Source organism: Strix uralensis, chromosome 8 (assembly GCF_047716275.1).
Source record: "Strix uralensis isolate ZFMK-TIS-50842 chromosome 8, bStrUra1, whole genome shotgun sequence".
In the NCBI taxonomy this organism is placed as follows: Eukaryota; Metazoa; Chordata; class Aves; order Strigiformes; family Strigidae; genus Strix; species Strix uralensis.
The window spans coordinates 30,404,013-30,430,342 of NC_133979.1; the positions used below are offsets into that span (position 1 = coordinate 30,404,013).

The following is a 26,330-nucleotide window of genomic DNA, read 5'->3' on the forward strand; positions in this document are numbered from 1 at the left end:
TTTACTGATAACGGAAGAGAGAAAAAAAAAAGGCTCCGATATTCACGATTTCAACTCTTCGAACAGCAAAGAGGAGGCACTGAAAATTCTCTCTGGCAGAGCAGCGGGTGGCAGCGAGCAGAGGCCGTGCTGGGGCAGGATCCCCTCGCACACCCCCAGCCCAGACCCTTGGGCCAGCAAAGCCCGGCCTGCGCCCAGCTGCTCTTCTGGGATTTAGCAACCGCTCTCCACCCGCCCCCAGAGTGACTCTGCACATTAGCTAGTTTCTGAGTAAGACCTCAAATGCGGCGGCAGCTCCGGGCCCGGGAGGAGCCCGCAGCCGGCCGAGCGGCGGCAGCACCTGGAAGAGCCTGGGAAGGGCTCCAGTGGCCCCGACACAAGTTCCCATTCTTCCCCGGCTCCCGGAGGAGCTGGACTCCAACCCACCCCACAGCCTCTGGCGAGGCAGGGTGGATCCAGCCACAGACATGCAGCAACCACACCCTGGCTGCTGCCTGCCCGGCTCCCCGCGGCCCTCCTCCTCCTCCTCCTCCTCCTCCTCCTCCTCCTCCTCCTCCTCCTCCCCCCGAGCCAAGCGGGGGCACAAACAGGGACTAGGCTCATACAGTTGAAAATATTTAATACGTGTTGTACACGTAGAATTACATTTTATACAAAACAAGATACATCACTGAAGGAGAACACTGTACAAAAATCCCTACGGGAGCCCCAAGCCTTTATACAACAAAGACCGGGAGTTACCAAGCCTAACCAACAGGCTCGAGGACTTTCCGTCAGAGCATCTGTAAACTTCGTTTCTCTCAATAAACACTTTTAAAAAGCACCATGTAATAGTTCTGACCTAAACCTTTCCAAAATAGACTTTATTTAATAAACTTAATACTTTCCAAGCTTAAAATATCACCCGGTGGGAGGGCCCCCGCTGTCGGCGGCAGCCGGGGAGCTTCCCCCGGGCGGCGGCCCGGCCGGGCAGGGGAATTCCGGGAGGGCCGGGCCGGGGGCGCTCCCAGGGCGGGTGCCGGCAGACGGCACCCGCGGCGCCGCGGGCGGGCGGGGAAGGGGGAAGCGCTGCCGCTGCCCCGCGGTCCTTCCCGTGCGGCGGGGCAGGGCGCCGGGACTCGCCGGAGCCCCGCGGCGCTGCCCGCGCCCGCCCTTCCTCCGCCGGGCCGGGGGTGCGGGAGGAGCTGGGGGGTGGTGGGTCACCTCTCGGTCCGGCTGCCCGTCTGTCCGCCGGGCCCCCCCCTCCCCTCGGCGAAGGGCGAGTCTCTGCGGCCGGCGCGTCAGAAGGCCACGATGGCCGTGCTCCAGGGGTTGAGGGTCCGCAGCACCGGCTCGTCGCAGCAGATCTGTCCCGGCTCGGCCGCCGGCTCGGCGGGCGTCGCCGCCGGCTCGTCGCTGTCAAGGGGCGGCCGCCGCCGGCCCTTGGGCTCCTTGCTGAGCAGTCCCGAGAAGCTGGAGCCGAAGATGCTGATGAGGCTGGCCACGTTGCCCGTCTCCATGTCCTCCTGCTCGCCCGGCGGCGCGGGCGGCGGCTCCTCCACCTCGCGGCGGGGCTTCTTCACCGGGGAACCCGCCTGGCCCCGCTCGGCGGCGCTCCGCTTCCGAGGGCAGTGTGGCGGCGGGGCCGTGGCGGCCCCCGGGGCGGCGGGGTCGCAGTCCGGGCGGTTCGCCTCCCCGCCCGCCGCCGCGCAACAGCAGCAGCTGCAGCCGCAGCAACAGCGCCGCGGCCGGGGGCCCTCGCAGTCCGCGCCGGGCAGCCGCGGGCCGCCCCTCGACGCCTCGGCCTGCGGGGGCGGCGGCTCACCGGCCGCCCAGGCGGCGGTGCAGGGCGGCGGCTCCTCCTCGGGGGGCCCGCAGGCAGCGGGGGGCGGCTCGGGCGGGCAGCCCGGCTCGCTCAGGTAGACCTGCCGGGCGCTGCGCAGCACCAGCGACACCAGGAGGTTCTTGTGGAGCTTGAGGCCGCCGCGCTGGCCCCGAGCGCTGTAGATCTTGCCCAGCGAGATGCTGACGATGCGGTGCGCCTCCAGCTTGAAGTCCATGGGGGACGGCGGCCAGGGGGGCGCCGGGCCGTGAGGAGCGGGGTCGTGAGGAGGGGAAGAGGGGGGGCGTGCCGCACCTTCCGCCCGCGCCCTGGCTCCGCTCGCCGCTCCTTCGCGCCGCGGACTGAGGGGAGCCCACGCGCCCGGCCGCCTTTTATACCGCCCCCGCCCCGGCCAATCAGGGCGCCCCGCCGGCCGCTCCAACCGCCGGCTGGCCCTCGCGCGCCCGCGCCGGCCAATGGCGAGGCAGAGGAGCGGGTTCGAAAGCTCGCCCCGCGGAGAGGGTTCTTAAAGCGGCAACGCCAGAGCCCGGCTGGTGATGGGGCCCGCCGGGCGGCAGCGGCAGGGACAGCAGGCAGCACCCCAGGCTCTGCAGCACCCCTCGTTCTGAAGCACCCCAGCTTCACTGCACCCCACATTGGCTTGTTCACACCGACAGGCAGCAGTGGGAATTTTGGCCGAAACGACTGAAACATTTCGGGGAGGTGAAAAAAAACCCCAAACAACCCAAACCAAGAGCAACCCCTGTTTTGTGCAGGTTAGAAACGTTTCCCCCAATTTCAGCACCGGTCTCTGACGTGTCCTCTTAGAGAAGGAACTGGTGTTGGTGTCGGCTGGAAGGGGAAGTACACCTTTGAGTATTTCAAGGAAAATCTGCCCCGATGTCGAGCAGAAAGCCGGGGGTCCTGCAGTGAAGCTCACAGAAAGCCCAGGACAGAAGAGGAAGATCCACAACAGGGGCAGGAAGGGCTACAAGGGAGACTGGGGGAGGACAACAGGCCACCAGCATCTCCAGGGGTGATGGGGCCCACGGCAGCCTGGAACACTTTGTTTGGGAACTCGCTCTGCTGTAGCTGTGAAACCGGGTGGCAGGGCCAGCCTGGTGGCTGGTGGCCACAGGGGACAACTCACCCCCCCAGACACAGCTCCAGGTGCCTGAGAAGCCTCTGAGAAAGCTCAGGGGGTGTTTCAGGGCGTGGAGTGGGGACTCTCCTTCTTCCACTGAGCAGCAACCACTGTCTGCAAGGAGGGAAGAAGTGAAAGGGCCCAAAATTAAGGAAGTTCAACGTGCCGCCCCAGAGTATCAGTTTCCGTTCCCAGTTGACACATGACAACTTGCTTCCATCCCTTTTTTTCCAAAGGATTTGTCCCCCAAAACGAGAGCTGCAGCCTGTCGTGATGCTTTGTTGGCAGGATCTGCCACCACATCCTGGCTTGCTGTAAAGACAAGGGGGTTGCTGGTCACAGTGGTAACAAAAAACAGGTGAAGATTCAGCCACATCAAGACACAGTTGACATAGCAAGAGCCTTCCCTCAAAGAAACCCCACACTTGGACCAAATACATGTTTTCCTTCCGCTTGAGCGCAGCTGGAAAACCTCAAATGCCTCTCTCTGGATGTTGAACACGACAGTATGTCAACCTGGGAGTTGACATCTCAAAATGTCCACCTCCTCTTGCACAAACCTGCCACACTCAGTCTTAAACAACTAGACTGGAGCACACTCAACTGCACAGCCAAAACACCGGCCAAAACAGCCGGTCTCGGCTTTCCCCCTGCCCATGCCAGGATGAGCCTCTCCTGGCTGAAGAGAGCAGGGCTGTCCCCCCCACGCCCGGCGTGGGAGGCTGGAGGGACGCGAGCCCTGGCCATGGGAACCAAGGGTTTCCAGACCCGCCAAACCTGCTCCCTGCGCCTCGGAGGGCCGGCAACACCCTGGCCTAAGCCCTCAGGTCAGTCTAACCAGCCCGGGCAGGTCTGGGCTTGGATATTTGGGACTGCAGTCACGCCTGCTGGCCCGAAGCCGGCACGTCTGCTCACCAGCGGTGCCCTCTCTGCGGCACAGCCTTCGGTTGTGCCCCTGAGAAAAGGCTTGTGCATCACCAGGCGAGTTGTTCTGGAACTGCTGTTTGCAGGATCCAGGCACCTGCATCCTCAGCAGAGATGACCTGGGTTAGAAGGATAAAACCAGGTTTGATACATCTCCACTCACTCCCAAGTCGGATGCGGATGAAGAGCAGCGGTGCAAAGCTGCCCCACTGGCTGGAAAAAGCCAAACGCGGGTGGAGGAGACACAGCGTGAGAGCTCTGCTGAGTAAAGATGCCTGGATCCGGGTGGACCGACCTGTTCTCCCGCTCGCTGCCTCACCCCGATGGCATGAGGCATCATTTCTCGCCAGTCGCCAGGTTTTGGCTACCTACCCTGCCTAGGAGTGGGCGGGCCGGCAGCCTCTCCCCTCCCCTGGCGAGGGATAAGCACAATGGGGACAGGTACCAAGCAGTCCCTCATCCCTATTAGTGCTCAGACAGGGGACTTTGGGAGCCAGCACGGAGGAGCAGAGGTGCACGCCACCATCAGACAGCAGAGCTACTACCCGCTACCACCAGTTTCACCCACCGACACCGTGCCCGGTGTCAGCTACAACCCGCAGCATGTGTTATTCCCAGGGCACCAAAGCCCTGCCTTGACATCTGCCCTGCTCCTGCCTGCATTCCATGCCCTTTGCAAAGAGGCGGGAGGAGGATTGCTTTCCCAGGGGTGGCAGTGCAAGAGGAAGGCAGAAGGAGAGGACCGGCAGCAGCGCAGGCAGCGTACAGGCAGCCTGTTTAAGCCAGGCAGTATTTTGGTGGCAGCCCTGCCCTTCCCTCCCAGGCTGATGTCATGCTTTAGTAAGTTTGAGGCAGTCACATGGTAGCTTCTGAGGTCAGCGCCTGGGGTGGCTTTGTTGTCTGTCTGCCTGCCTGCCTGCCTGCCCTGGGCTCCTGCCTGCACCCGCAGCCGGTCCTCGGTCCTCGCTGGTGGGTGACCCTGCTGGGGCTGCCCTCTGAGCAGGGCATCTCCGGGATACCCACGGCTCAGCATCTCGGGGATACCCACGGCTCGGCACGGCGTGGGAGCCGTCGCCTCCGTGGGGACGGCATCCTGGACAGTCGGACATGCCTCGTGTCTGTCCATCTGCCCACAGAAGGGGCATTGCCCCCCATCCCTGTGGGTCAGGGGGAATACAGGAGGAGGCGGAGGGAAGGGTGTGACGGGGCACTCTAATCTCCGCATGTGATCTAACCAGGCTGGAAGGGGTTTGACGAACAATTAACAATCCTTCGGCTCAGCTGCTGTTTCCCGAAATAGCTCTGGCAGGAGGAGGAGGGCGGACGGGCTGGCAGACAAAGGTGGCCTCTCCGCCAGCGAGCTGCAGCCGGCGGTGTGGCCGGCAAGCCGGCGGAGGAGGCAGCCCCGGAGGCCGAGCAGCGGGGAGCCCACGGCCCCACCTGGAAAGGAAAACAATGCGAGATAAAAGCAGCTCGGGGCAGGAAGCAGCTTGTGGTACAAATAATAACTGCAGAGGGCTGCGCACACCGCTGGGTTTTTTGGAGGCGTTTAAATCCGCCTTCGGTGGTCGGCGCCGGGAAGCTCTTCGGGGATTCGCGCGGCTGCATCTTGGCCCAGAGCGGCTGGGGCTGTGTGTCGGCTGCCTGCGTCCCCACCTAGGGCAGCAAAACCCCGGCCGGGGTGCTCCCGTCCCCCCCAGACACAGCCCACGCGGCGTCAGCGTGGCTGGGGGCCGTACCGGCAAGGCCATATGGCACACAGCGCGGCCGCCCCGAACCTGCGGCGGTGGGGCTGAGGATGTGGTTAGCAAGATCCTGTTTCAACAGCGGCGCCTGTCCCCATCCCCAGTCCCCACAACCCCCGCCAGCCTCTCTCTGGCTGTCACCAAATGTTCCGGCCAGGCCCCAGGGGGAAGCCAGCTGCAGCAAAGAGGTGGAAAACCCTCTGGATAGGACGGGCAGTGAAATGAGGGTCTCCTCAAAGCACAGGCTGAAGTCATCCATCACTTCTCTTGGCTGTCCCAGCACCACTGCAGCGCATCGTCCCCTCTGTCTTCGATTGGGACCACGATTCATGAGTTAGATCCTTCCTGGGAAGAAGATGAGAACAAACCAGACCTCCCTCTGGTTGGGGCAAAAGCCTTCAGCCCAACAGCAGCCTGCAGCAAAAATGGAGCTTCAGGACAGCCAAAGCCCCAGGGAGATCCAGGCACATCCCCAGGGACTGCTGACAGAAGAGGAGCAGGACAGCACAGGAACATTTCCAAACGTGGATTCATCCGCAGCCCAAGTTCATTTCTAGATGGGAACAACAAACATCTGAATTGTGAGGGACCCACGCAGAGCTCAGGGGGAGGAGGAGGAGGAGGCCTGTTTGGGGTTGGTTTTTTTCCTTCAGAAAAATCGATGATTTGCATGGATGTGGTCTGGACCTGCAGCAATCGGATATCGGTAACTAATCCCCTCGAGTTCCCCACTGCTCTGGTTTATCCATGCTTGGAGATAAGGTCAGAAGAGTGGGGAAACATCCCAAAACACAGCCAAGCGTGCTAACCGCTCATCACTGGTGAAGGGAAACCAAACACAATGTGCAAGCGAAACAAATACAAACAAATCAACACAAACTTAAACCCAAAGGAGAGGAAGCAGCTCCCTCGGCTTCTGAGAGTGCCGAGACACCTGCCCCTGAGACCACAGTGGGGTGTGAACCTGCAGCACAGCCGCGTACTAGAAAGCAAAGGGGTTTTCCAGGGTTAAAAACCCCCTTCCCATCGGCAAAGATGATACTGTAGATACCACAGGCAGGCAGGAGTCCCTCCTACATGCCTTTTTTTTCACTGGTGACCTGGGATTCCCCCTTTTCCCCCTGCAAAAATGATTTAAAATTTCCCTTCCCTCACCCTGAGCCACTGGCTTGGGATTTCCCTCCCCTCCCCTGGAGACCCGTGACCTGGGCCCCCTGCCCATCAGAAATCCTGCTACTCCTCCAGCAGCCTCTGCAAACACAAAGAAGAGAGGGGGGGAAAAATCCCACTCCCAGTTATCAGCTTCTTCAGGCAGACATTTCCCTTGGAAAAATGTGGCCCCACATCTTACAGTGTTTTATGGAACTGGTTTGGGTTTCCTGGGGAAAAAATGCATTTATTTGTCCGGGGTTTCCTATCAGACAACCCTTCTATTGTAGTCCACCTTCCTGTATTTTTTTTTCCCTCTCTGATATGCCTGCAATGGGTCCTGTGGCATTGCCAAAGACCGAGGCTGCCGTGTGTCCAGGGGGAAAAGAAGCAGGACAGCCCTGGGATGCAGCCCAGCAGACGACCCTCCGGCTGCCCGACAAAGCCTGGGCTTTCTGCTGGAGCAATTCGCTCCCCAGCAAACTCTTTGCTAAAGAAGAAGGCAGCCTCGGTGTCGTTCACCTGCAGCCCAGAACGGGGTTAAACATCTCAAATTAATCGTGGAACTCCACACGGAGCCAGCCAAAGTCACAGTTCAGCAAACCGTGGGGTAGATCGCCTGCCCAAAGGAGTCTCAGCCTAATTATTTTTTTCTCTCTCCCTGTATCTCAATGTCACCTTCCTTTTAGCCGGCAGGCAAATGACAACTGCAGCCCTCTGCACATCCCAGAGCGCAGATGTGTCCTCTGTGCGACTGCTTCCCGCTCAGGCGTGATGGGGAGGTTGCTCGATGACACTCCCAAGCCACAGAGCCGTTATCCTCGGCGAGGCTGCCTGCTCCACTCCCTGCTAACGAGAGGAGGGACCAGGGTCCTTGGGACTTGCCAGCAAATCCCACCACACACTGTGCTTATTAAAAGTCCAAAGGCATCCCAGGAGGCAACCTTGAGTCCTCAGAGTAGCAACCACCGATGAGAGCAAGGGCAGAGCAGACCCTGTCTGTGGTGAATCCCTCCTCCCACCATCAAGGGAAACTGCAAAATAAAACATCTGTGCCTGCCAGCAGGCATTGACTCCCCCGACTCTTTCTGATCTGTGCCCCTTCTCTCTTGTAGGGACCTTCCTTTGGCCACCTCGTCTTTCACCTGGTTTGTGGGGCTGACTACATGACGGAGCGCAGAGCCCTGGCGAGGTCATCCACGGACACCAGGATACTGAGGTAGGTTACGGGGAAAGGTTGCCGGGGGAAAGTTCCTTCCAATGTCACCCACTTAAAAAAGTAACAAGGACTCTGACAGTCCAGCACCTTGCTACTCATGTAATTTAACCTCTTCTTGGATCCAGGTAAACTCTCAGCATCCCTGGCATCCTGTGGCAGGCAGTACCAGAGGTTCACTCCCCAGAAAGTAATGCTGCCTTTGCTCAACTTCATTTCCCATTTTCATCATCATTAAATAACCGATCGCTCATGCACTACAAAGAGGAAAATTAATTTTCTCCCAAACAACCCTTATTCTGAATAGTCATCCCACATCCTACCATGAATTATCACCTTGCATTTGCTCATTTATTCCGTACTTTATGGCATTTTTACCATTTTTGATCAGTTGCCCAGTCAGGGATTACAGTCTCTGCTGCCCACAGGTCTTGCACTGTTGCGAATCCACCCAAGGGCACAGCTATGGCATGAAACCAACTCTCGTTAGACAAGAGCCCACAAGAGATAGTAACAGGAGGAGAGCCTTGACCACAGGAGAAGCTCTGGTCACGCTTCACTCCTTCCCAGACAACTGCAAGCCCAGGGAAACCCGCTCCACCGGCTCCAGCACATGGGACCAGGAGCATCCAGCATCCAAGCCTTCTTCTTGGCAAGGAGCAGTCACCTCTTGGCATCTTTTTCCTCTAGCGCCTCGGAGCTGCTGCTGTCAGGTCACCATGCCATCATACAGCTGAGGCCTCATGACGTCTGTCCCCTTTGCACTTCACAGTGAAGTCCCCACAGATTTGTAAAAATGAGGCTCAGGAAACCTAGTTACAAATGCAGAGAGGCCACGAGTGGGTAGGATTTGATGGAAACCCTCAGGATTTGATGTAAAGCCTCGCTGCCCACCACAACACTGAATATTTAGCTACAGACTAGTGTTTTATATCAAGTTATCACTGCCTTAATCCTCCTCTTACAACCCCCATTGAAAATCTTCAACAACTTTCACTAAAAATGCAAACGAGGAGGAAAAACACCGAAGCTTCTGAAACCCATTTGTTTTATCACTTCTTCCTTTAGCTGTAACACCTTTTCTGGGGGAAAAAAAAAATCCCCTATACTTTTACAAATCCAAATTCAAACTAGTCCAGCTTTTCCTCAAGAGGGAAAGCCATCCTTTCCATGCCAAATGCATATTCTTTGCGCCAGGCTAGCATGGGATCACACACATCCCTGTGCGTGTACACACACGCCGCAAAAATTTTCCTGATAAAAGTCTCAGTGAGCCCAGTTCTTTCGTGCAGACGGTTGGGATTTTGACGAGTTGGCACTTTTTGGTGCAGAAGTGTTTAATCAGATCTCTCCTGACCAGTTCTGCAGCTGTGGGCCATGCACTAAGCACTCCTCTCCCAGGGAGGAATCAGTTAGCCGAGCATGCCAAAAAGCGACCGAAACACTCCCTGCTGCTTCCAAACCAAAAGCAGAGTTTCCCACAAGAAACAGCAAAAATCCCCCCATTCTAAAAAATACATAGCAGCGCGGTTGTAGTGGCTTCCATGTGAAAATCTAAATCATTTACTACATTGCATAAATTAATTTCCAGCATCAAAGATAAGGCTGTCTTTTTTTTTTTCCTGGAAAGTTTGCAGCTTCCCTACATTTCGGTAGCGCCTCCTTATTTTCAGCCCTCAACAGCTCTGGGAAGCTTTACACTTTACACAACCTGCCACCTCCAAGCTCGTTTGCAATATGTGAGTCGTTAGGGCACAGCAGCACATTGGGATACACTGCCACTGCAGAGCACAGGTACTGAGTAAATACCAGGGCTCTGCTGGGACACTGTTGGCAGGAGGAAACCAGAACTGCCAAGCAGCTCCAGTCCAACCCAAGCTCTCCTTCCCCTGCTCGGAAACACACTGGTTTTCCTCCTCTATCCCAGCAAGAAGCCCAAAGCTGCCAGAGCGGGAGACAAGGGCTGCAGCATGGTGTGGGGAACAGCAGCAGTGAGGAAGGTGGGAGATCTGAAGAGCACGAAGCACAGGTGGAAATCACGGGACGATTGTGAGGTTTCAGGGAGTACAAGGTCTTTGAGGGACAGGGACAGACAAACTGGCCCAGCGACTCCTCGGCACTCTGTTTTTTTCTGGAGGGAACCTTGCTGCATTCAGCAAAGTGCATTTGGCAGGGACCCCCCCCGCCCCGATACCTGCCAGCGTGGGAAAGGAGCCATCCAAGGTGCAGCAAGGAAGGGCCGGCAAACACAAGCCCTAAAGCTGCCGCCTGTTGCACCACACCTGGCAAGCTGCAGCTTCCCAGGCGTGGGGCTGGCCGGAGCAGGAGGCGGCTTTCTCACCCCACAAACTGCAGAAACCAGTTTGACATGTGCCACAGCCTTCCCACCCCATACTCATGAGTAAAGCTGCTGCGATTGCAAAAGTGAGGTATCCAGTTCACATGCTGAGGAGGCATCTCTGCAAATGGGGTTTGTGCCGGTTCCCCCAGTGAACCGGCACTGCCTTTGCTAGGGATGCTGGACCACAGCCACGTTTGGAAAGAGCAGGCAGGGACACACACTTCGGTCAAGAGGGCAAAGATTTGGGGAATTACTCCTGGCCAAGCCACTGCAAAATGGACCGCTGTGCCTGCCTGTCTCGTGGGAGTAACGCAGGGCCACCCCTCATGCAGAGGGCTGCACAGAAGCTCCGCTGGGTCTGTATGGGAACATCCCCCAAAGCTGCACAGGCCCCACTCCTCTCCCATCAGCTTTTCTACGCCCAGAGCTACCTGTGCCTGCAGCTGAGCGGCTACGAAGGAGCCCAGAGATTTAACAGAAGGGGGAGGCAGGGCACAGGGGGGTCCTCACCCTGAGATGGACATAAGCCAAGAGGCTGTTCTCACCCCGCAGAAGGGAGGAGGAAGGAAGCGGTGCCTGTTCGTTCCCGGGGCAGGAAGGGTAGCGGGAGCACAGCAGACTGGCTGTCGCTCTCCCCTTCTTCCTCCCCCGCCGGGCGGGAACACAGCCCGGCCGAGCCGCTCCTGCCAGACACCCTGGCAGGGACCGTGGCCCGGCAGCCAGGCCAGGGTGGCCGCCCCAGCCCCACACAAGCCGCGGTTGAAGTAGATGATCCGCAAGGTCTTTTCCAACCTTGATGATTCTGTGATTCTGGCCCTGCTCAGCGCCGAGAAGCCGGCCCGTAGCGAGACCCGGCGGCGAAGGGGCGAGACGGCCACGGTGCCCCCCAGCACTGACGGGCTGCCCAGGGCCCAGCGGGCCGCGGGTTCCCCGAGTCTGGAAGAGCCGGGACTGTCCCCGCCCCTGCAGCACCCCCCTTCTGGGGGCTGCTCCCCGCCCGGCAGCGGCCTGGGGGGCACCCGCCGCCCCTCGACAGCCCCCGGTGAGGCCGGTCCCGCCGAGGCGCAGCCGCTCCCTCAGGCGGCCGCCATAGCGGCGGGAGCCGCGCGCTCCGTCCCCTCAGCCCGCCCCCTGCCCCCCCGCGCCCTCCACGGGTGCTGTGCGCAGGCGCGGCGGGGGAAGGGGCGGGGCGGGGGCGGCGGGGGCGTGGCGGGCGGCGCGCGGCGGCCGGGGCGCGCGGCGGCGGCAGCGCCATGTCGATGGAGGACCCCTTCTTCGTGGTGAAGGGGTGAGCGCCCGCCCGCGGGAGACACCCTGCGCCGTGGGGGCTGGGGAGGGGTCCGGGGGGCGTTCCCGGGCGCAGGTGGGAGGGGGCTGGGTATGGCCGCCCCGCAGCGGGGGAGGCCCGGGGAGAGGGGGGTGAGCGGCGGCCGGGGGGGGTCCTGTGGAGGCGACCGAGGCGGGGGAAAATGGCGCCCCCGGCCCCCGCTTTCTGAGGGTGAGGGGCTTTTGGGGCGTCCCCGGCCTGGGCCCAGCTGGGGTGCCCGGCGTCGGCAGCCGGGCGCGGGAGGCCCCGGGGCGAGGCGCTGTGCCGGGCAGGTGCCGGGCCGCGCCCGGGCCTCCCCGCGCGAAGCAGTCCCCGCTCTGCGGGCCAAGGACACCCCAACTCTGTAGGTGCGGCCCCGGGTACAGGGGCGGGCGGGGAAGCGGGAGGTGCAGCGCTGCCTTGGCTGCAGGTGCGGCCGCCGGCACGCTGGCCCGGCGTGGGGACAGCCTGCCCGGATGTCCCCGCCGGCCGTCGGAGCGAGGTGACAGCGGCTTGGGAAATGTCGCCCTGCAGCAGGCAGAGCCGGGCGGGCTGGCTCGTGGGTGGCATCCCCAGGAGACCAGGGCCGTGGTGTCCAGGCGGAAAGATGGAGAGGAGCAGGGACCAAGCCGGGAAAGAAGCTGCAGTGTGGACAGTGGCCCTGAGAGGAAGCAAGCAGAGAAGAGCCTGAACAAAGGCGAGCGCAAACCAAAGGCGGTCGAGGCAGCAGGAAAGGAAAATTGTAATCAATACCGTGAAAGCACCTTAGTCTCTAAAAAATACCCTGGGGCCTGCTTCAGCTTCTGCTGCGGGCTGGTCGCCTGCCCCGTATCGCAGTGAAACAGCCCTCAGGAGCAGTGGAAGTGGTCATAGGGGAGCCGTGGGGAAAGCGTGTGAGCATAGGAGGTGCGGGAAGGGATGCTGGTGCAGCCAGGGAAAGTGAATCTCTGCCAGGTTGAACTGGTGCTAAGGGGAAAAAATACGATTTGCCGTGGGTGGGGAGCAAACGTCCTGTCAAACTTTCCAGAGAGGTTCCCGTGCTATGTGGGGAAGGGCTGGGAAGGGAGAGGGGATGTGCTGCCGCTCCCAGCATTAATTATTACCCAACCAGTTGGGGTGGAAGGGGCTGGTGGAGGCTGTCCACATTGTGTTTAGTTTGCTTTTCTGGAGTTCGTAACTCCTCCCATCAGAGGACATCCAGCTCTGCTTTAAATTCCTGCTTGTGGGTACTTTCCCAAGTGTGCCCAGATGGAAGAAAACTAAAACTTCTGCTAGCAAGTAGTGGAGGGAACGAAGCTCCGGATCCTCAGTGTGGGCTGCTGACTTTAGGGCACTAGATGTGGCAGACTCGGAGCTGTGGGCGTGCAAGAAGAGGAGGGACGCATGTCAGGGTGCCGAGAGACTGCAGCTTAGACAACAATGTTGAGTACTTCAGGCCATGGTGTAACGTAAAGAGAAGCTGCCGTTCTGGCACCCCTGCAGGGTGTGGGCTCAGTTTATCTGTCCTGGGCTTCCCCTGCTGATAACCTACTTACCTTTACTGGGGATAAACACCTGCATCTTAGGTGGATGCTGCGTGCAAGCTCTCAGGCTTGTGGTGGCCCCCTTTCACACCAGCAAAGTCTGGTCTCGACTGCACCCCTCATCCCAGCTCCCCGTGAAGGTGGGGGAGCGCTTCACAGCCCAGGACTGCAGGGTTTGTAAATACAGATAACCACACTGATGGACCGTGACCCAAACTTACAGACCCGCTTGCCCCAAACCATCAAAGCGGTGTTCAGTACTGTCAGCAAAGCCTGCCTTCCCGTGCTGTGAATGCACTCATCTCCAAAAAGCTTAGAGCAGCAGAAAAGACTTCTGTTCCCTAAGCCAGTAGAGCTGTGTATTTTTTAAATGCTGAATTAAAGTAAACAGTGCTGCACTCAAGAGTCTGCCTGGCTGTATTGTGGGGACAGTTCCTGTAATTCTGTGTGCCCTTGGGGTATCTTACATAGGTAGTCAAGAGTCTTCAGAGGAAAGCTGTTGAGAGGAATGCAGAACATTTAATTGCCAAAGAGCTGCCTTGTTCAGACACTCTGCCCTGGCTTGCCTGCGTGACACTCGACAGAAACCTTCCATAAAGAAATAGGTCCCTTCATTAATAGCTGACCTGTAAGTTGTTGCTGCTCAGCACTTTGTGCCGTAACAAGAGACGGGATTGTCCAGCAACTAGGGCAAATCCTTATTTTACAAAATAAACTAAAAATTGTGTGAAGGAGCGGTGTTTGGAAGAAAGCTATGCTTCCCTGCTTAGCTGGACCCAGGGCTGTCCTGGCATGACGATAATCCCTTCGCTTCTCTCTGATCACCCCGGCTGCAGGGAGGTGCAGAAGGCTGTGAACACCGCCCAGGGGCTCTTCCAGAGGTGGACAGAGCTCTTGCAAGATCCCTCCATCGCCACAAGAGAAGAAATCGACTGGACCACTAATGAGCTCAGGAACAACCTGCGGAGCATCGAGTGGGACCTGGAAGACTTGGATGAAACAATTAATATCCTTTCTGTGGTCCTTTGGGCGTAAGGGCGTACAGTTCCTGAGTTGAACTAAATAGCTGAGTACCAGTGCTTGCCAGTAGTTACTTTTTGCAGAAATCAGGACTACTTGGGATTGAATTTTGCATTTACGTTGGCTTTTCTCAAACTGCAAATGAGAAATTAAGACAAATGTGTTCAGCAAAAGGATTTTCCTTTTGCCTTTTTGTTTTCCTTTTGACAAGGTATATTCTAAGATGCTTTGTTCTAGAAAGCCTATTGTGTTGTATGAATTTGGATTTCTGTGTAGTCAGTCATACTCTAGGCTGGCTTCCAGAAATACTTCTTTTCCCTTGTGTTCATCTGAGCACTCCTGAAAGCGCTGCGCAGTATCAGAGAACCAAAAAAATGCAAGAGAAAAACCTCACACTGGTGCGTGTACTGCACAGTATGTTCCTGCGTGCCTGTTTTTTCCTCCAGTGTTTTGTACTTGGCTAATCAAATTTTGGGAAAAGGCACAGCGCAGTGGACACTTGGTAGACCCCCCGCTGCGGCACGCTCGGGTTTTGTGTATTTGTGTGCATAGTCAACACTGCTAACGGGGTCTCCTTGACTCACTGCCTACGCATTGTTGAGGCAAACCCACGGAAATTCAACCTCGATGCGACGGAGCTGGGTATCAGGAAAGCCTTCATCACGAGCACGCGGCAGGTGGTCAGGGTAAGGAACGTGGGCTTGGGGTGGGAGCAGGGGGGAAGGCAGGAGGAGTGATTAGGTGGTTAAAAAAAGGAAAGCTTGTGGTCATTTCTGTGCTGAAGTGGAGAGCAGGGAATAAACCTGCTACCTGCTTTCTCTCAGGCCTCCTCCTCTTCCTCATATGGTCCCTCCTGGGGATGCCCAGATGGGTTTGGGGCTGTGGGGGTGCAGGTACCCCATGGCATACCCTCCTTTTCTGCTGCTGCCCCTTCAAGTCTTCACACCTCTCTTGCAACAGTGAGCCTGGGAACCTATAGAAACTGGGAAGGAAGAGTAAAGACCCTGCTGCGATGCAGGGGAGGCTGGAGCCTCTCTTCAGTGTTGAAGGAAACCGCAACTGTCCTGTGCTTTTGTAGCGCTAGTTTTCAAAAACAGAGAGTCCACTTTGAACACTGACAGATGGTTAAAGCCTAACGTTATTGACGTGCTGACTTCAACTTCCTACCACTACAAAATAGTCCAAACAACCACTAGATTTATTTTTAACTTTGAGAAGATTTTTTTTTAGTTTAAGCTCACACTTCAGAAGCAAAAGGAGGATTTTAACTACTTGGTGGTAATAAATAGAGAAGAAACGTCTTCCTAAAAGCCTCCACTGCCTGGTAACAAGCTGCTAGTTAGGAAATTTTCTCCCTATTAATAGCTACATTGAGCATAGCTTAGTTTCTGCTGCCCCTCATGCCTCCGATGTTCCTGCTTCACAAATGCATTGCTGTGGCTGGCAGCAAGCTTGTTACCCTACCTGCAGTCCTGCAGTCTGGACGCAGTTCCTAAAGCCTGCTGCCTGGGAACTGATCCCGAAACCGTGCTGGCCCTGGGTAGCAGACATGTGCTTGCTGCCTTCCCCTCGGTGTAGTCCACTCCCAAACGGGCAGGATCAGGCAAGCCCGCTCTATGGTCCTCTTTTCCTGGCTGAAAACTGCTGGCTAATGGGTTTTGGAGCCACATCTTTTACTGTTAAGTGAAATTTCGTAGTGGCATTATGCAGCTGACTTCCAGTTTCCCTGAGGGAATTCGTGATGCATGAGCATTAGCCGGTGCCAAGTAACCGAGCGGGATCTGGTGCTCTTAGGTGACATATTGTGCATCTTTGAACAGCTAAACTTACCTAAATGTTCTGGTGACATCAGAACTGTGCTGGTGGATCAATCCCTGCTAGATCGTATTGACTACTTGCTAATCTACCCTATAAAAACTAGACTACGCTGTGATGGAGACCCTTCTGTGGCTAGTGATCTTCTACAGGAACTTGACAGCAAAACTTAATTGATAACAGAGAAAACAGGCACAGTCGGAGAGGATGGCCACAGGACAGGAAACTTATCCTCCACAATATAAAACCAGATGCAACTGGGAACAAAGTGCAGCGGGTTATGGGCTTTCAAGACCTTGAAGAACATGACTCTTCCTTGCAGTCTATCGATGGGATCATTAGTTTAATATACAAATCAAAGTGTTTCTGGCTGTAGTGAAGCAAAATGAGTGGTAAATAAGGAATATTTTCAAAATATCCCATTGCTGTCGATTCTAGTATTAGTAAAATGATGAACTGTGATGAAGCCTTCCAGGCTCTTTAGAACTGCACATTTTCAAAGAAAATGTCCCTTCTCTTACTCCCCCTAAAGAAGCCTTGCTGGCTATAGACAGCCCTGTAGCACCCTGAAACTGCCTGTCACCTCAAATCCAATGCTCACATACTACTTCTTTCGTTGAACAAACAGGAAATGAAGGATCAGATGTCAAACTCCTCCATGCAAGCACTGGCTGAAAGGAAAAACAGGCAGGTAAGAACCAGAAACAGGCAAGTTAAGTGAATGCAGTAGCTGTTTGGTACTTTAAGGAGTGAGGAGGATTTATCAGCTCTGGCAGCTGGTGTCTTAAGGTATGTGCTAGGTGGAACTTCCATTTTCACTTACTTCAAGACCCCACATCATAAGGTAGAGCGTATAGCATTGATCAAAGCTGTGTAAAAGCTGTAATTACAATATATATCCTGTCTGTAGTTCATCCCCTTAAAAACCTTTGTTCTGGGAGGGGGCTTGCATGCTGCAGCAGAGCTGTGTGTTTGAACCGTGTCTGTTTTGCTGACCGAGAGAGCTGGTTCTCACAGGCATGATGCTGCCTCCCTCTTCCAAGCCTGTGTCTCAAAGCAATAAGTCAGCACTTGCCATCTGTCTCTGCCTTCAGATCTGGTTGTGTACAACTGTTGGTGTTGCATCATCCCGCGGAAAGGGGAATCTCCCTCCTCCTCAGGGGGAACAGACTCAGAATCCATGTGTAATCCTGCGCTCTGCTGTATTTCGGAGCTAAGATGCTGCAATATCCTTTCACACAACTGCCTCTTGTAATAGTTAGCCATGGAAGAAGCTCAAGGAGTCTCAGGTTGTCTGCACTTGTAATCTAAGGAATAGATGTGGCTTGTGCTCCTTCTCAGCTGATGGGGGCGGCTGTAAGGAGATCTCAGAGCTGCCTCAGTAAAAGTCAGCGTACATGTCGCACAAGGAACTTATCTCACTGCACCTATCGTACCGCTTGTGGCAAAAATGACAAACTGCAACAAGCTACTGAGAAGCACAGAGCTGATTCCTGAGCTTGTTACGGGGTTAATTGACATGCTTGGCAAATACTTGAAGAAGCAAAGTCCCTTACACCCCTGCTCAAACAAGTCTGTAGCTGTCTGCGTTTTGCTGCTTTCTCTTGTGCGAAGTTCCTGCTAGCTGCAGGAGACCATATGGCCCAGCGAGCGCGGCGACATCTGGTCAGGAAAACTGACTTCCCCTTGCCGCTTTCCTCTCCCTTCCCCAGCCCCTCAGCTTCAGACTACGAAGCTTGGGCTGGGCTGTAGCAGCTTTTCCAGCGTGCCTCTGGGTCTGAGAGACGGGTTCCTGACCCTCACAGGCTAAGGCTGGCAAACAGAGGCTTTTGTGTTGAAGCTGCAGCAAAACTAGTGCATCGCATTAAATAAGCGGTAGCTGTGCTTCCCATGAACTGGAGAGGACCAGGAGCTTGCTCAGTGTCTCGGGGGCAGACAGAGCCAGATGTCCTGCCAGCTTCCTGAGTGGTTGGTCTGTCGGCTTTCCTCATCCCTCCTTGAGCCTTGTAAGGCAGATGAACTGTAGCGGCCATCTTGTTTTTAGTCTGCTGGAGCAGCCTGGTCATCATCTTGCTGTTCTTCACAAATACTCAGTTGTCCCCTCCTGCCCACAATCAGAAGCTGCCAGACAGTCTCATTACGAGTCGGCCTTGCTTCCACACTGGTGGGCAGAGCTCCCTCACCCATATGTGGTGCTGCAGGGTGCAGCTCCTCACCTGCGGGCCATGTTCATTCTCCAGCATCCATTGCTCGTGTTGTACCCCTTCCAGGGAACAGACTTACTCAGCTGGAAAGCCACGTCTCTGCTGGCTTTGCCCAAGCTTCTCCATTCGGGTTGTAGAGCAGGTAGCAAGTGTAATCTTGTATGCTGGCAACTGTACAGTACGCTGGAGGAGCAGGTAGCCTGAATCAAAGACTGTGAACATACAACCCTGCACTGGTTAAGCACTTTATCCAGACCCTCTTAAGTCCCTGTCTGTAGCACAACGTTCAGTTCGAGCTATACATCTGTTAACACAATATAGCTGGATACTTCCCAGATCACATGTCCTAGCACACAATGCTGCCTCTTAGACCTTTGCTAGTCTTTTGTGCTGTGCAGACCTCCTGCATACACCGTCTGTCACTCGTACTCCAGCTTTCCTGCTGCTGGAGGGGCAGATCTGCAATAACAGGCTGCAGAGACTTCCCAGGCTGGCGTTTTGGGATTGTGTTGTTTTAGATTGTGACAGCACTCTGGTTGAGTAGCAATAGGGCAGGAGGACAAGGGTGCTATATACGTGTGTACAGGAGCATTGCCTTGTCTGCCTTCCCACAACACCCTCTATGCAGGCTGTGAGCAGACGCAAGGGTGTTGCTAAGGGCTCTCTGCATCTCTTCAGGCGCTCCTGGGAGAAAGCGGGAGTCAGAGTTGGAGCGCTGGACCTGATAAATACAGCCGTCTGGACCGGGAGCTGCAGTTAGCAAATTCACACTTCATCGAGGAGCAGCAAGCTCAACAACAGGTAAGGCAACAACTGGCACCGTGCGGACTAACTAAATAGCTTTGCTTGCCAAATGGGTGCTGGGGGGATGAGGTGCAGGCTGTGAGAGCCAAAAACCAAATCCAGTCCTCGGCTGGTCTGGATCCAGGAGCCTGACAGCACTCCTCTTTGCTTGCAGCATATACCTGTGCATGCATTTCCTGTACAGAACAGCTTTGGATGCACCTTGGCACAGAGTTTTTAACCCTTGAGGCTTGGGTCTTCTGCTCTGTACAGAAGGCAAACAACATGATCTGGAAGATGTAGCACGCTAAGCTTTAATACGACATCGATTGCTGAAATCCTTGGAAGAGTAGAAACATCGCAAACAGAAAAGAGCCTGTTTCTCTTATTCAACTTCCCCTGGTTAAAAAATGAGCTGATGTTTGCTGTTGGTTGTGTGCATCTTCATCAGAACAGGGCTAGGAGCAGGAGCACGTGCCTGCTTCCTTTTCCTGCCTTTGTCAACACGAGCTTCGTGAGAAAGCCTGTGCGTGGGCTTTGCCGAACCCCTGGCGAGGTGCTTCCCCGTTGCCGGGGGAGTTTTGTCTGGAGAAGTGCCCGGGCAGCGTGCAGACCCGCGTACAGCAGCCCACCCAAACACGGGCCTTTAAACAAGGTGCCTTTTGGAGGTGGCAAACTCTGCTAAAGCTCCTGTCCCGTGATGCCACCCCGCAGTTTTACCTAGTGACTCCAGGAAGATAAATAGATTCAGAAATAGGTAACTAGGGTAAACGTAATCCTTAGCGTGACTGTGCCCTGAAAATGACTTAAAACATCAGCAGACCTATTCCTTTGGCACATTCGGAGCCAGGCTTGCTATTTTCAGCTGTAGAAGCTGCAACCCTTTTACTCGCATTAACCCCTTGTTAGCTGCCGCACGTTCCAGGTTGCGTTTCCCAGGCACAGCATCAGCACGGCTCCCTGGTGCCCGTTGCAGGCAGGGGGGCTCACGGAGGTTTTGACGACCAGCCCCTGTGGTTTCCAAGAGTTGCTTTAGTGGTGGGTGCGGCAGGGAAGGGAGGGGGCATGGCTGAGCTGAGGCTGGATTTGCAGGGCTGTTGGGAGACTGCAGCCTGCTGTGCCGTAGGGGTGCCATGCCCGGGAGGCTCTCCTGAGGCTGTCACTTCCCCAGCATTTCTTAGAAACGTGGTCCTCATTCCTGGTGGTTTAGGTCTGTGCCCAGGCCCCTGCAGCTGATGTTGGCCCAGCAGCGAGTGTCTGTCCATGGGATCGGCTAGCTTCAACCCAGCTGCAGGAGGCGGCAGACCTGTAATTGCCCGTTTCCCTTCTCTTTGGCCCCAGTTGATTGTGGAGCAGCAAGATGAGCAGTTGGAGCTGGTCTCTGGCAGCATCGGGGTGCTGAAGAACATGTCCCAGCGCATTGGCGGGGAGCTGGAGGAGCAAGCAGTGTAAGTGTGAGACGCGGCGCTGAAAACCCAGTATGGGGCTGGCTGCAACACAGCTGGAGGTCCTCAAACACGTATCTCTGCCCCTGTTAGGGCCTTGAATTTCCTAGTCCCTCAGGCAGCCGCTCCTAGCCAGCCTTTGATTTTAGGCAGTGGAAAGCATTTCTTACTGCAGCCTGCAGCAATCCAACCGCAGTCTCGTTGGTTTGAAAGCCTGCACCTAGGGCAGGCTTAGCTGCTGTTTTACCTTCCCGTCTCTCCTTCTCTCCTATTTACACACTCCCCCTAAGGCACATAGTGAGCTCCCTGGTTTCAGCCAGCCAGCAGCACCGAAGGGACGGAGGTGCTGTGTAATGGGGATACTGGGTGCTTTCCCACTCCACAGGGTTTTGTGCTGACCCTGGAAAACGGCTTGACCTGGGAGCTCTCAGCTCTGCCTCACTGCTCTGAAACACGCAGCACAGAGCTGCTATTCATAGTTTAAGCTAAAAATAACCCTCACCCACGCAAAGGGTTAAAGGGTAGCTCACAAAGTAATTTGCATCCATCATTTGCATATAAATCAGATTTTTTTCCCAGTTCTTGTCCTTCGCAAACAAGTGCATAAAGTTTCCAGTTATGCAGGCTAACAGCTAACACTTGCAGAGAGGCTTGAAGGCTTTGTGCCTAAAAGCCCTCCTTGTTTGGCTGGTAGGAGTCTGGAGGGCCATGTCCCTTGTGAAGCAATGTCTTCCTTGATGGAGAGAAGAAACTTTAAACACACCTCCTGTATGAAGCCTTGAAGCCTGAGAGTCTTCTGCTCTCATGGAAGCAGATCGGTGCGGTGTGTCCGTTTTGATACCATCACATAAGCCATCAGTGCTTGCTAGACAGCAGCAGATAACTACTGCAATGTGTTTTTTACAACTTTCTTTTTTCCCACTGAATGAAAGGTTTAACAAGTGCCCTAGAACTCCAAATGAGGGAAGCTGTCCTTTTAAACATATTAAGCTTTAAAATCTGACTGGCTGGAGACAGTTGGATTGGTACCTTGATTCTGGGTGTGCTCGTTTCTCTTCAAATGGGCTCTTGGCATTGACAAAGCACAGCTTCAGGAAGGCTTTCAGATTCATTACAGTCACTGTGTGGAGGAAGTAGAGGGGTAACTTCCATGCAGAGCTTAAAAAGCACCTTAACAGCAATTTCAAAATCTCGTTCCTGCTTGATAGGTGACTGGAGCAAGATTTTAGCTTCAACTGCAAGCCCTGAACAAGAAAAGGGATTTAAAGTGCAAGCTAGCACCTAGGTGTATCTAACTGGTCTCTGCTAATTGCAGATTATACATGAGACCTTCCTCTTTAAAAGGAGGAAAAACCCCACTCCTCATCTAGCAGGGGTGCATAGAGCTCAGCCGTGAACACGCAGGGGGGGCCAGTCCGATGGGAGTCCCAAATGACTTCCCACTCTCCACCAAAGCAGAGCTGCCTCAGCAGGGCTTTTTCCCCCTCCTTGGGTACTTTAAAGGAGACTGGGCTGCGCTGCGTTTCTCCGCCAAGGTGTGACACGCTAATCACATCGGGGTTTTGACCAGCGTGTGTGAGGGTGTGAGGAATCCTGAAGGGATGCACTGTTTGCTGACAGGTGCTGTGCTTCTCTGTCCCCAGGATGCTGGACGACTTCTCCCACGAGTTAGACAGCACTCAGTCGCGGCTTGATAACGTCATGAAGAAGCTCGCCAAAGTGTCTCACATGACAAGCGGTAGGTCCTGGGAAGTGGGATCCAGTCCTGGAAAGGGAGAGACAAGCCCTCGGATCTTCGGGCTGGGACGCTGCGTGCTCCCACCCACCGACAGCCAGCCCAGACCCGAGCAGAGGGAAGGCAGCAGCTCTCTTGGTGTTTGAAAGAGGGGGAAGACTTCCAAGCCCTGCAGCTGCTCCTGCCCAGACACTGCTCTGCAGCCCATCCTTTGCCTTTGTTTTATTTACAGATGCTTTTCTATTTATGCTGCTACTGCCGCGGTGGGAAAATCCCCCTCTCGACAGTAGGAGGGAAGCTCTGCAGCCTCCTGCGCTGCTGCAGTTTCTCAGACTGCCTGCGGAACAAAAGCTTTCAAGGTGCCATAAAACACTCGCCACCGTGTGTGGCTTCCCCCCCACCCCCACCAAACACTTGCCCGCGGCAAGCTCCTTCCCAAATCCCACCTGCCCTCGCGCTGCTGGCACCGGGCAGGCCCGCTAGATCTCTCAGCTGACAGAGGAAAGAGGCGATTTCTGCGTCGGGGGGGGGGGAGGCTGAACCCACGAGAAAAGTCCTTATAAGGCTGTGCCTGCAGCGGGTGGGCTGGCGGGGCGCCGCGGGCAGAGCAAACAGGAAGCCCAGCATGCCTGCCGGGAAGTCCCCCCGCCGCCGCTCTCCGAGCGCTGGCAGGGCGCCCGGCGTTGCCTCCTCCGTTACCCCCTCTCCCGTGGGTGCTCGGGTAGCTTGTGGAGGGAGCAGCGAGGAGAAGTGTTCCTGCTCTGCAAGATTGGGCTGGCTGGGGGATTTCTGAGGTGGTGGAAATACAGCCCTAGAGAGACCATTTGGAGTGCTGGCAGTGCTTTTTGGGTCACCAGTAGCCCGGTGGCAGCAGGACTGCTGGCAAACCTTGTGTATCTCCCCTTTCCTCTGGAAAAACCACTTCGATCGTTGCAGAGTGCTTCTGAGAGTTGTGAAAGCATTTCTGCTATCCCTGGCATCGCACGTGCTGGGGCTGACCAGGAGGGCTCTTCCCAGGGTAGCTTCTGTGCCCAGAAGTTGGGGGTTGCCAGCAGCCCTGGCCTTGCTGCTGCACCATCGTCTCACAGGGGCCTTCTCTGGCCACTGACAGTAGCCACTCTCAGAGGCGATGCAGCATTGAGCTCCTACGGAGCGTGCCCGGGGCCAGCGAGGTGTAAGGACATCCTGGGGAAGCCTCAGTCCTGGCCCTCTCCTCAGGGGAGCTGCCATAAGCTCCTCCTGGCAGAGCTCTTCCGGGCAGCTTTCACCGGACCCCTTGTTCCGCTAGCAAACGGGTTACTCCGTGAACAAGCAGCAACACACAGCAGCTGTCTGTTCCTCCCGATTGCTTTTGAACCGGCTTTATCAAATCTGTTTGAACTTGGTTGGGGAGAAGCCTCAAGAATTCCCGCAGCTGTCCCCAAAAACAGATGTATCCTGGAGGAGAAACGCTGTCGCCTCGTGGGCTGCAGTGGGGCACGGTGCCAAAGGAACTGCTGCTTTGGCTTTTTATGGCTTCTTTAAGCTCAAATTGGGCTCCTACCAGTAAAGCAAAGAAAAGCTCTCGCCCAATTTTCCTTCCCTGTTAAAGCAGGAAGACTGACGCTTCCTTTTCCTTCCAGATCGACGGCAGTGGTGTGCAATTATCGTCCTTTTCGTCATCTTGCTGGTGGTGCTCATCCTGTTTTTTGTCCTGTGATGGACTGAACTTCCTCAGACGCCCCCTCCCCGCCCCCTCGCCCCCGTAGCACGGGGAAATGAAACTCACCGTTTCCGTCCGCCCACAGAGATCCCCGGCAAGAAGACCCGCACCCAGCTCTCACCGTTCTCCTCTGAGGACCACGGCTCTGCTCTGCCGGCGTCTCACCTGGCCCTGGGGAGAGGGGGTGGAGGACTGGAGCTGCCTCCTCCCCCGGTGCGGCGCCATCCCGACCTGGGCTCCAGGTCCGGAGCTGGGCAGCTTGGAGGGGGACTTACCCCTGCGCTTCCACCCCGTGCAGGTAGGAGCTGGTCGCAGCGGTCCCGAGCTGCCGGCGGTCGGATGCGGACACACAGCAGCGAGCCCTGGGGAGGACGGGACCGGGGAGGGGGAGGAATTAATTAATTCACTGAGCATTACAAACCACATTGCCAGCCCGCGGGGGTTTGCCAGCCAAAAGCGCTGCTGGGAGGAGCGGTGGCGTGAAACCCCACGCAGCCATGGCGAGGGAGGGGAGCCCTGGCCGGACCCCCCCGCCCCACGCTGCCTTCATCCCCCGACTTGCCGAGACCCCGGGGCGAGTCTGCAGCAGAGCGTCCACATCCACCACCCCTTGGCAGGAGCTCACAGGTGGGTGAGCCGTCGGGTGCGGTGTCCTGCCGTCGGCCGGCCCGCCACAGATAGAAACCCCAGAGCTTTAAACTTGGGTTGATGCACGCTGAAAGCTGGCAAACAAAACCATCAGCCGGAGAGTGAGTTTCTTAAAGCTTTTAAAATTGCCTCCGTTGTTATACAAGCCTCTAAAGCTCATTGACTGATGCTTTCTTTGCCCTTGTATAACTGAGTAACTGCTTCTGTTTAACAGCTGCTTCCCTTTGGCAAGTGATTTGTCAGGTCTAAAATAACTTATTTTTTTTAAGGAAAAAAAACTTTAAAGATTTTTTTGATGACCGTTCGAGCCACGTTCTCACTGCGGGTGCCCGACATGCATTATCAGAGGAATGGGGCTCAATTATCTATTTTAAGTGCATATGAACTTGTAAATAGGATGTCTTAATTTTTCCCAACGGCTATTTTTTGGACACCTCCGTTGTGAGCAACCAAAAGGCAGGAGATTCAAAGCTAGATCACGTTTCTATATTACTTCCCAGCCCTTTTGTTACCTTGGAGTTGTTTGTCACGCGAGTTGTCTTGGCGGTGTCGGATAGCCTAGTTGTGTCCCTGGATTAGGAGTTAGCCGGGTGGTCGATACCCACATGTGGTGCAGAAAGCCCACCCTGGCAGTATCACTGGGGAGAAACGCAGGCGGGGGGGGGGGTTTGTGCTGCAGACACCGATTGCAGGATGTGGAGTGACTCTTCAGGAAAGCAAAACCGGTTTCTTACTGAAGTCTGCTCCTGTATTTAAGTTGCAAACACCAAAAGACTCGGGACAGGCTGGCTTACGCCTCCCATCTGGGTCTCAGATGGGGCTGGGGGAGGAAGTTAATTGGTGCTGACGCTAAGACTTCTGCTGAAATTGCAAATTGCCCCCAAAAATCATCCTCCCCGAGCAGGAAACTCACCGCCAGACGACTTTACCTCCGGGATGCTTAGCCTGGACTGAACACTCCTCCCCGGCGGGTTTGTGGCTCCCTTCAAGTGGCTGCGTGACCCTCCCTGTCCCCCCCCGTAGGCGCCGGGCGCTGACAGCCAGCGGCACCGTGCCTTCTGCCCGGGGCGAGACCGAGCTGCCGCGCCACGTCTGGGCAGAGGCTCTCGTCACTAACGCACACACACCCTTAGCGCCGACCCCTGCTAATTATTTCAGCAGTTGCTCTTCATCCTTGTTTTCTTTCGGTTACGCTGCAAGAGATACGCGGTGCCTCCTTCCCAAGGCTGGCTCCCGCAGCGTCTGCGTGGCTCCTCGGGCTTAGTACCTCTCCAAGAGCAGGTTCCCGGGAGCGCGAGTCCAAGCAGGGGCCTGGCCAGTGCCCGGTATTCGCACACCTCCGATCCCCGCATTATTTTTGGCGTGGTCGTGCATCCTCCGGGAAAGGCTCCTGGTGCTCTGTGTGGGACCGCTGCGTCGTTACTCCGGTGCACTGCTGGAGGGTGGCCCAGCTGCTGGCATCATCGCAAGCCACCAGACTGTCTTCGGTCCTTTCTCCTGTGTACATTTGCTTTTTCTGTTGTTGGTGATGCCCCTCCCCTTAACACTAAATAAATGCAGTGCTTCTGCCCAGCGTGGCGCAGCACAGCTCACCGCTCGTTCTCGCAGTGACAAGTTGGGGTCGCCTGGCACCAGGGAGCGGGAAAAAGCTCCCACCAGCATCAGCCAGGCATCGCCCTCCTGGCTTTTAAGGCCTAAGCGGCTGCTGCAGTTTCTGGGGTCCCCTCTGCTGTGGGCAGCTGCTGCCCAGGTGTGGGGGCGCCACCATGCAGAGGGCAGCCACTGCTGCCCTGTCTCCTCTGCTCGCCGGAGAGGCTTGTCCCTGCGCA

The 26,330-nt window shown here is 56.1% G+C and overlaps 2 protein-coding genes across 4 annotated transcripts; one reads left to right on the top strand and one right to left on the bottom strand.

Annotated features, from left to right (window-relative positions):
* Positions 1-602: 602 nt before the first annotated feature.
* On the bottom strand, positions 603-2,180 carry IER5 (immediate early response 5). The gene has a single exon (XM_074877261.1). The coding sequence runs from the start codon at positions 2,037-2,039 to the stop codon at positions 1,281-1,283; it is 759 nt and encodes a 252-aa protein (XP_074733362.1). The 5' UTR covers positions 2,040-2,180; the 3' UTR covers positions 603-1,280.
* Positions 2,181-11,529: 9,349 nt separating this feature from the next.
* STX6 (syntaxin 6) lies at positions 11,530-26,098 on the top strand. Of its 3 annotated transcripts, none has more exons than XM_074876948.1 (8): positions 11,530-11,608; positions 13,986-14,166; positions 14,772-14,855; positions 16,613-16,675; positions 18,867-18,989; positions 20,313-20,419; positions 22,060-22,154; positions 23,774-26,098. In XM_074876948.1, the coding sequence occupies exons 1-8, from the start codon at positions 11,574-11,576 to the stop codon at positions 23,848-23,850; spliced, it is 765 nt and encodes a 254-aa protein (XP_074733049.1). In that variant the 5' UTR covers positions 11,530-11,573; the 3' UTR covers positions 23,851-26,098. The 3 variants fall into 3 exon arrangements, with proteins under 3 accessions (XP_074733049.1, XP_074733048.1, XP_074733050.1); XM_074876947.1 differs by lacking the exon at positions 23,774-26,098 and adding an exon at positions 22,384-22,725; XM_074876949.1 differs by lacking the exons at positions 11,530-11,608; positions 23,774-26,098 and adding exons at positions 12,197-12,323; positions 22,384-22,725.
* The last annotated feature ends 232 nt before the right edge of the window (positions 26,099-26,330 follow it).

Excerpts from the sequence above, each read along its gene's own strand:
- IER5 (XM_074877261.1), bottom strand. The coding sequence starts at position 2,039 with ATGGACTTCAAGCTGGAGGCGCACCGCATCGTCAGCATCTCGCTGGGC.
- STX6 (XM_074876947.1), top strand. The coding sequence starts at position 11,574 with ATGTCGATGGAGGACCCCTTCTTCGTGGTGAAGGG. Across the intron at positions 14,167-14,771 it reads AAACAATTAATATCCTTTCT|GCAAACCCACGGAAATTCAA; the intron begins GTGGTCCTTTGG and ends CGCATTGTTGAG. Across the intron at positions 22,155-22,383 it reads AGTGTCTCACATGACAAGCG|ATGCTTTTCTATTTATGCTG; the intron begins GTAGGTCCTGGG and ends TTTTATTTACAG.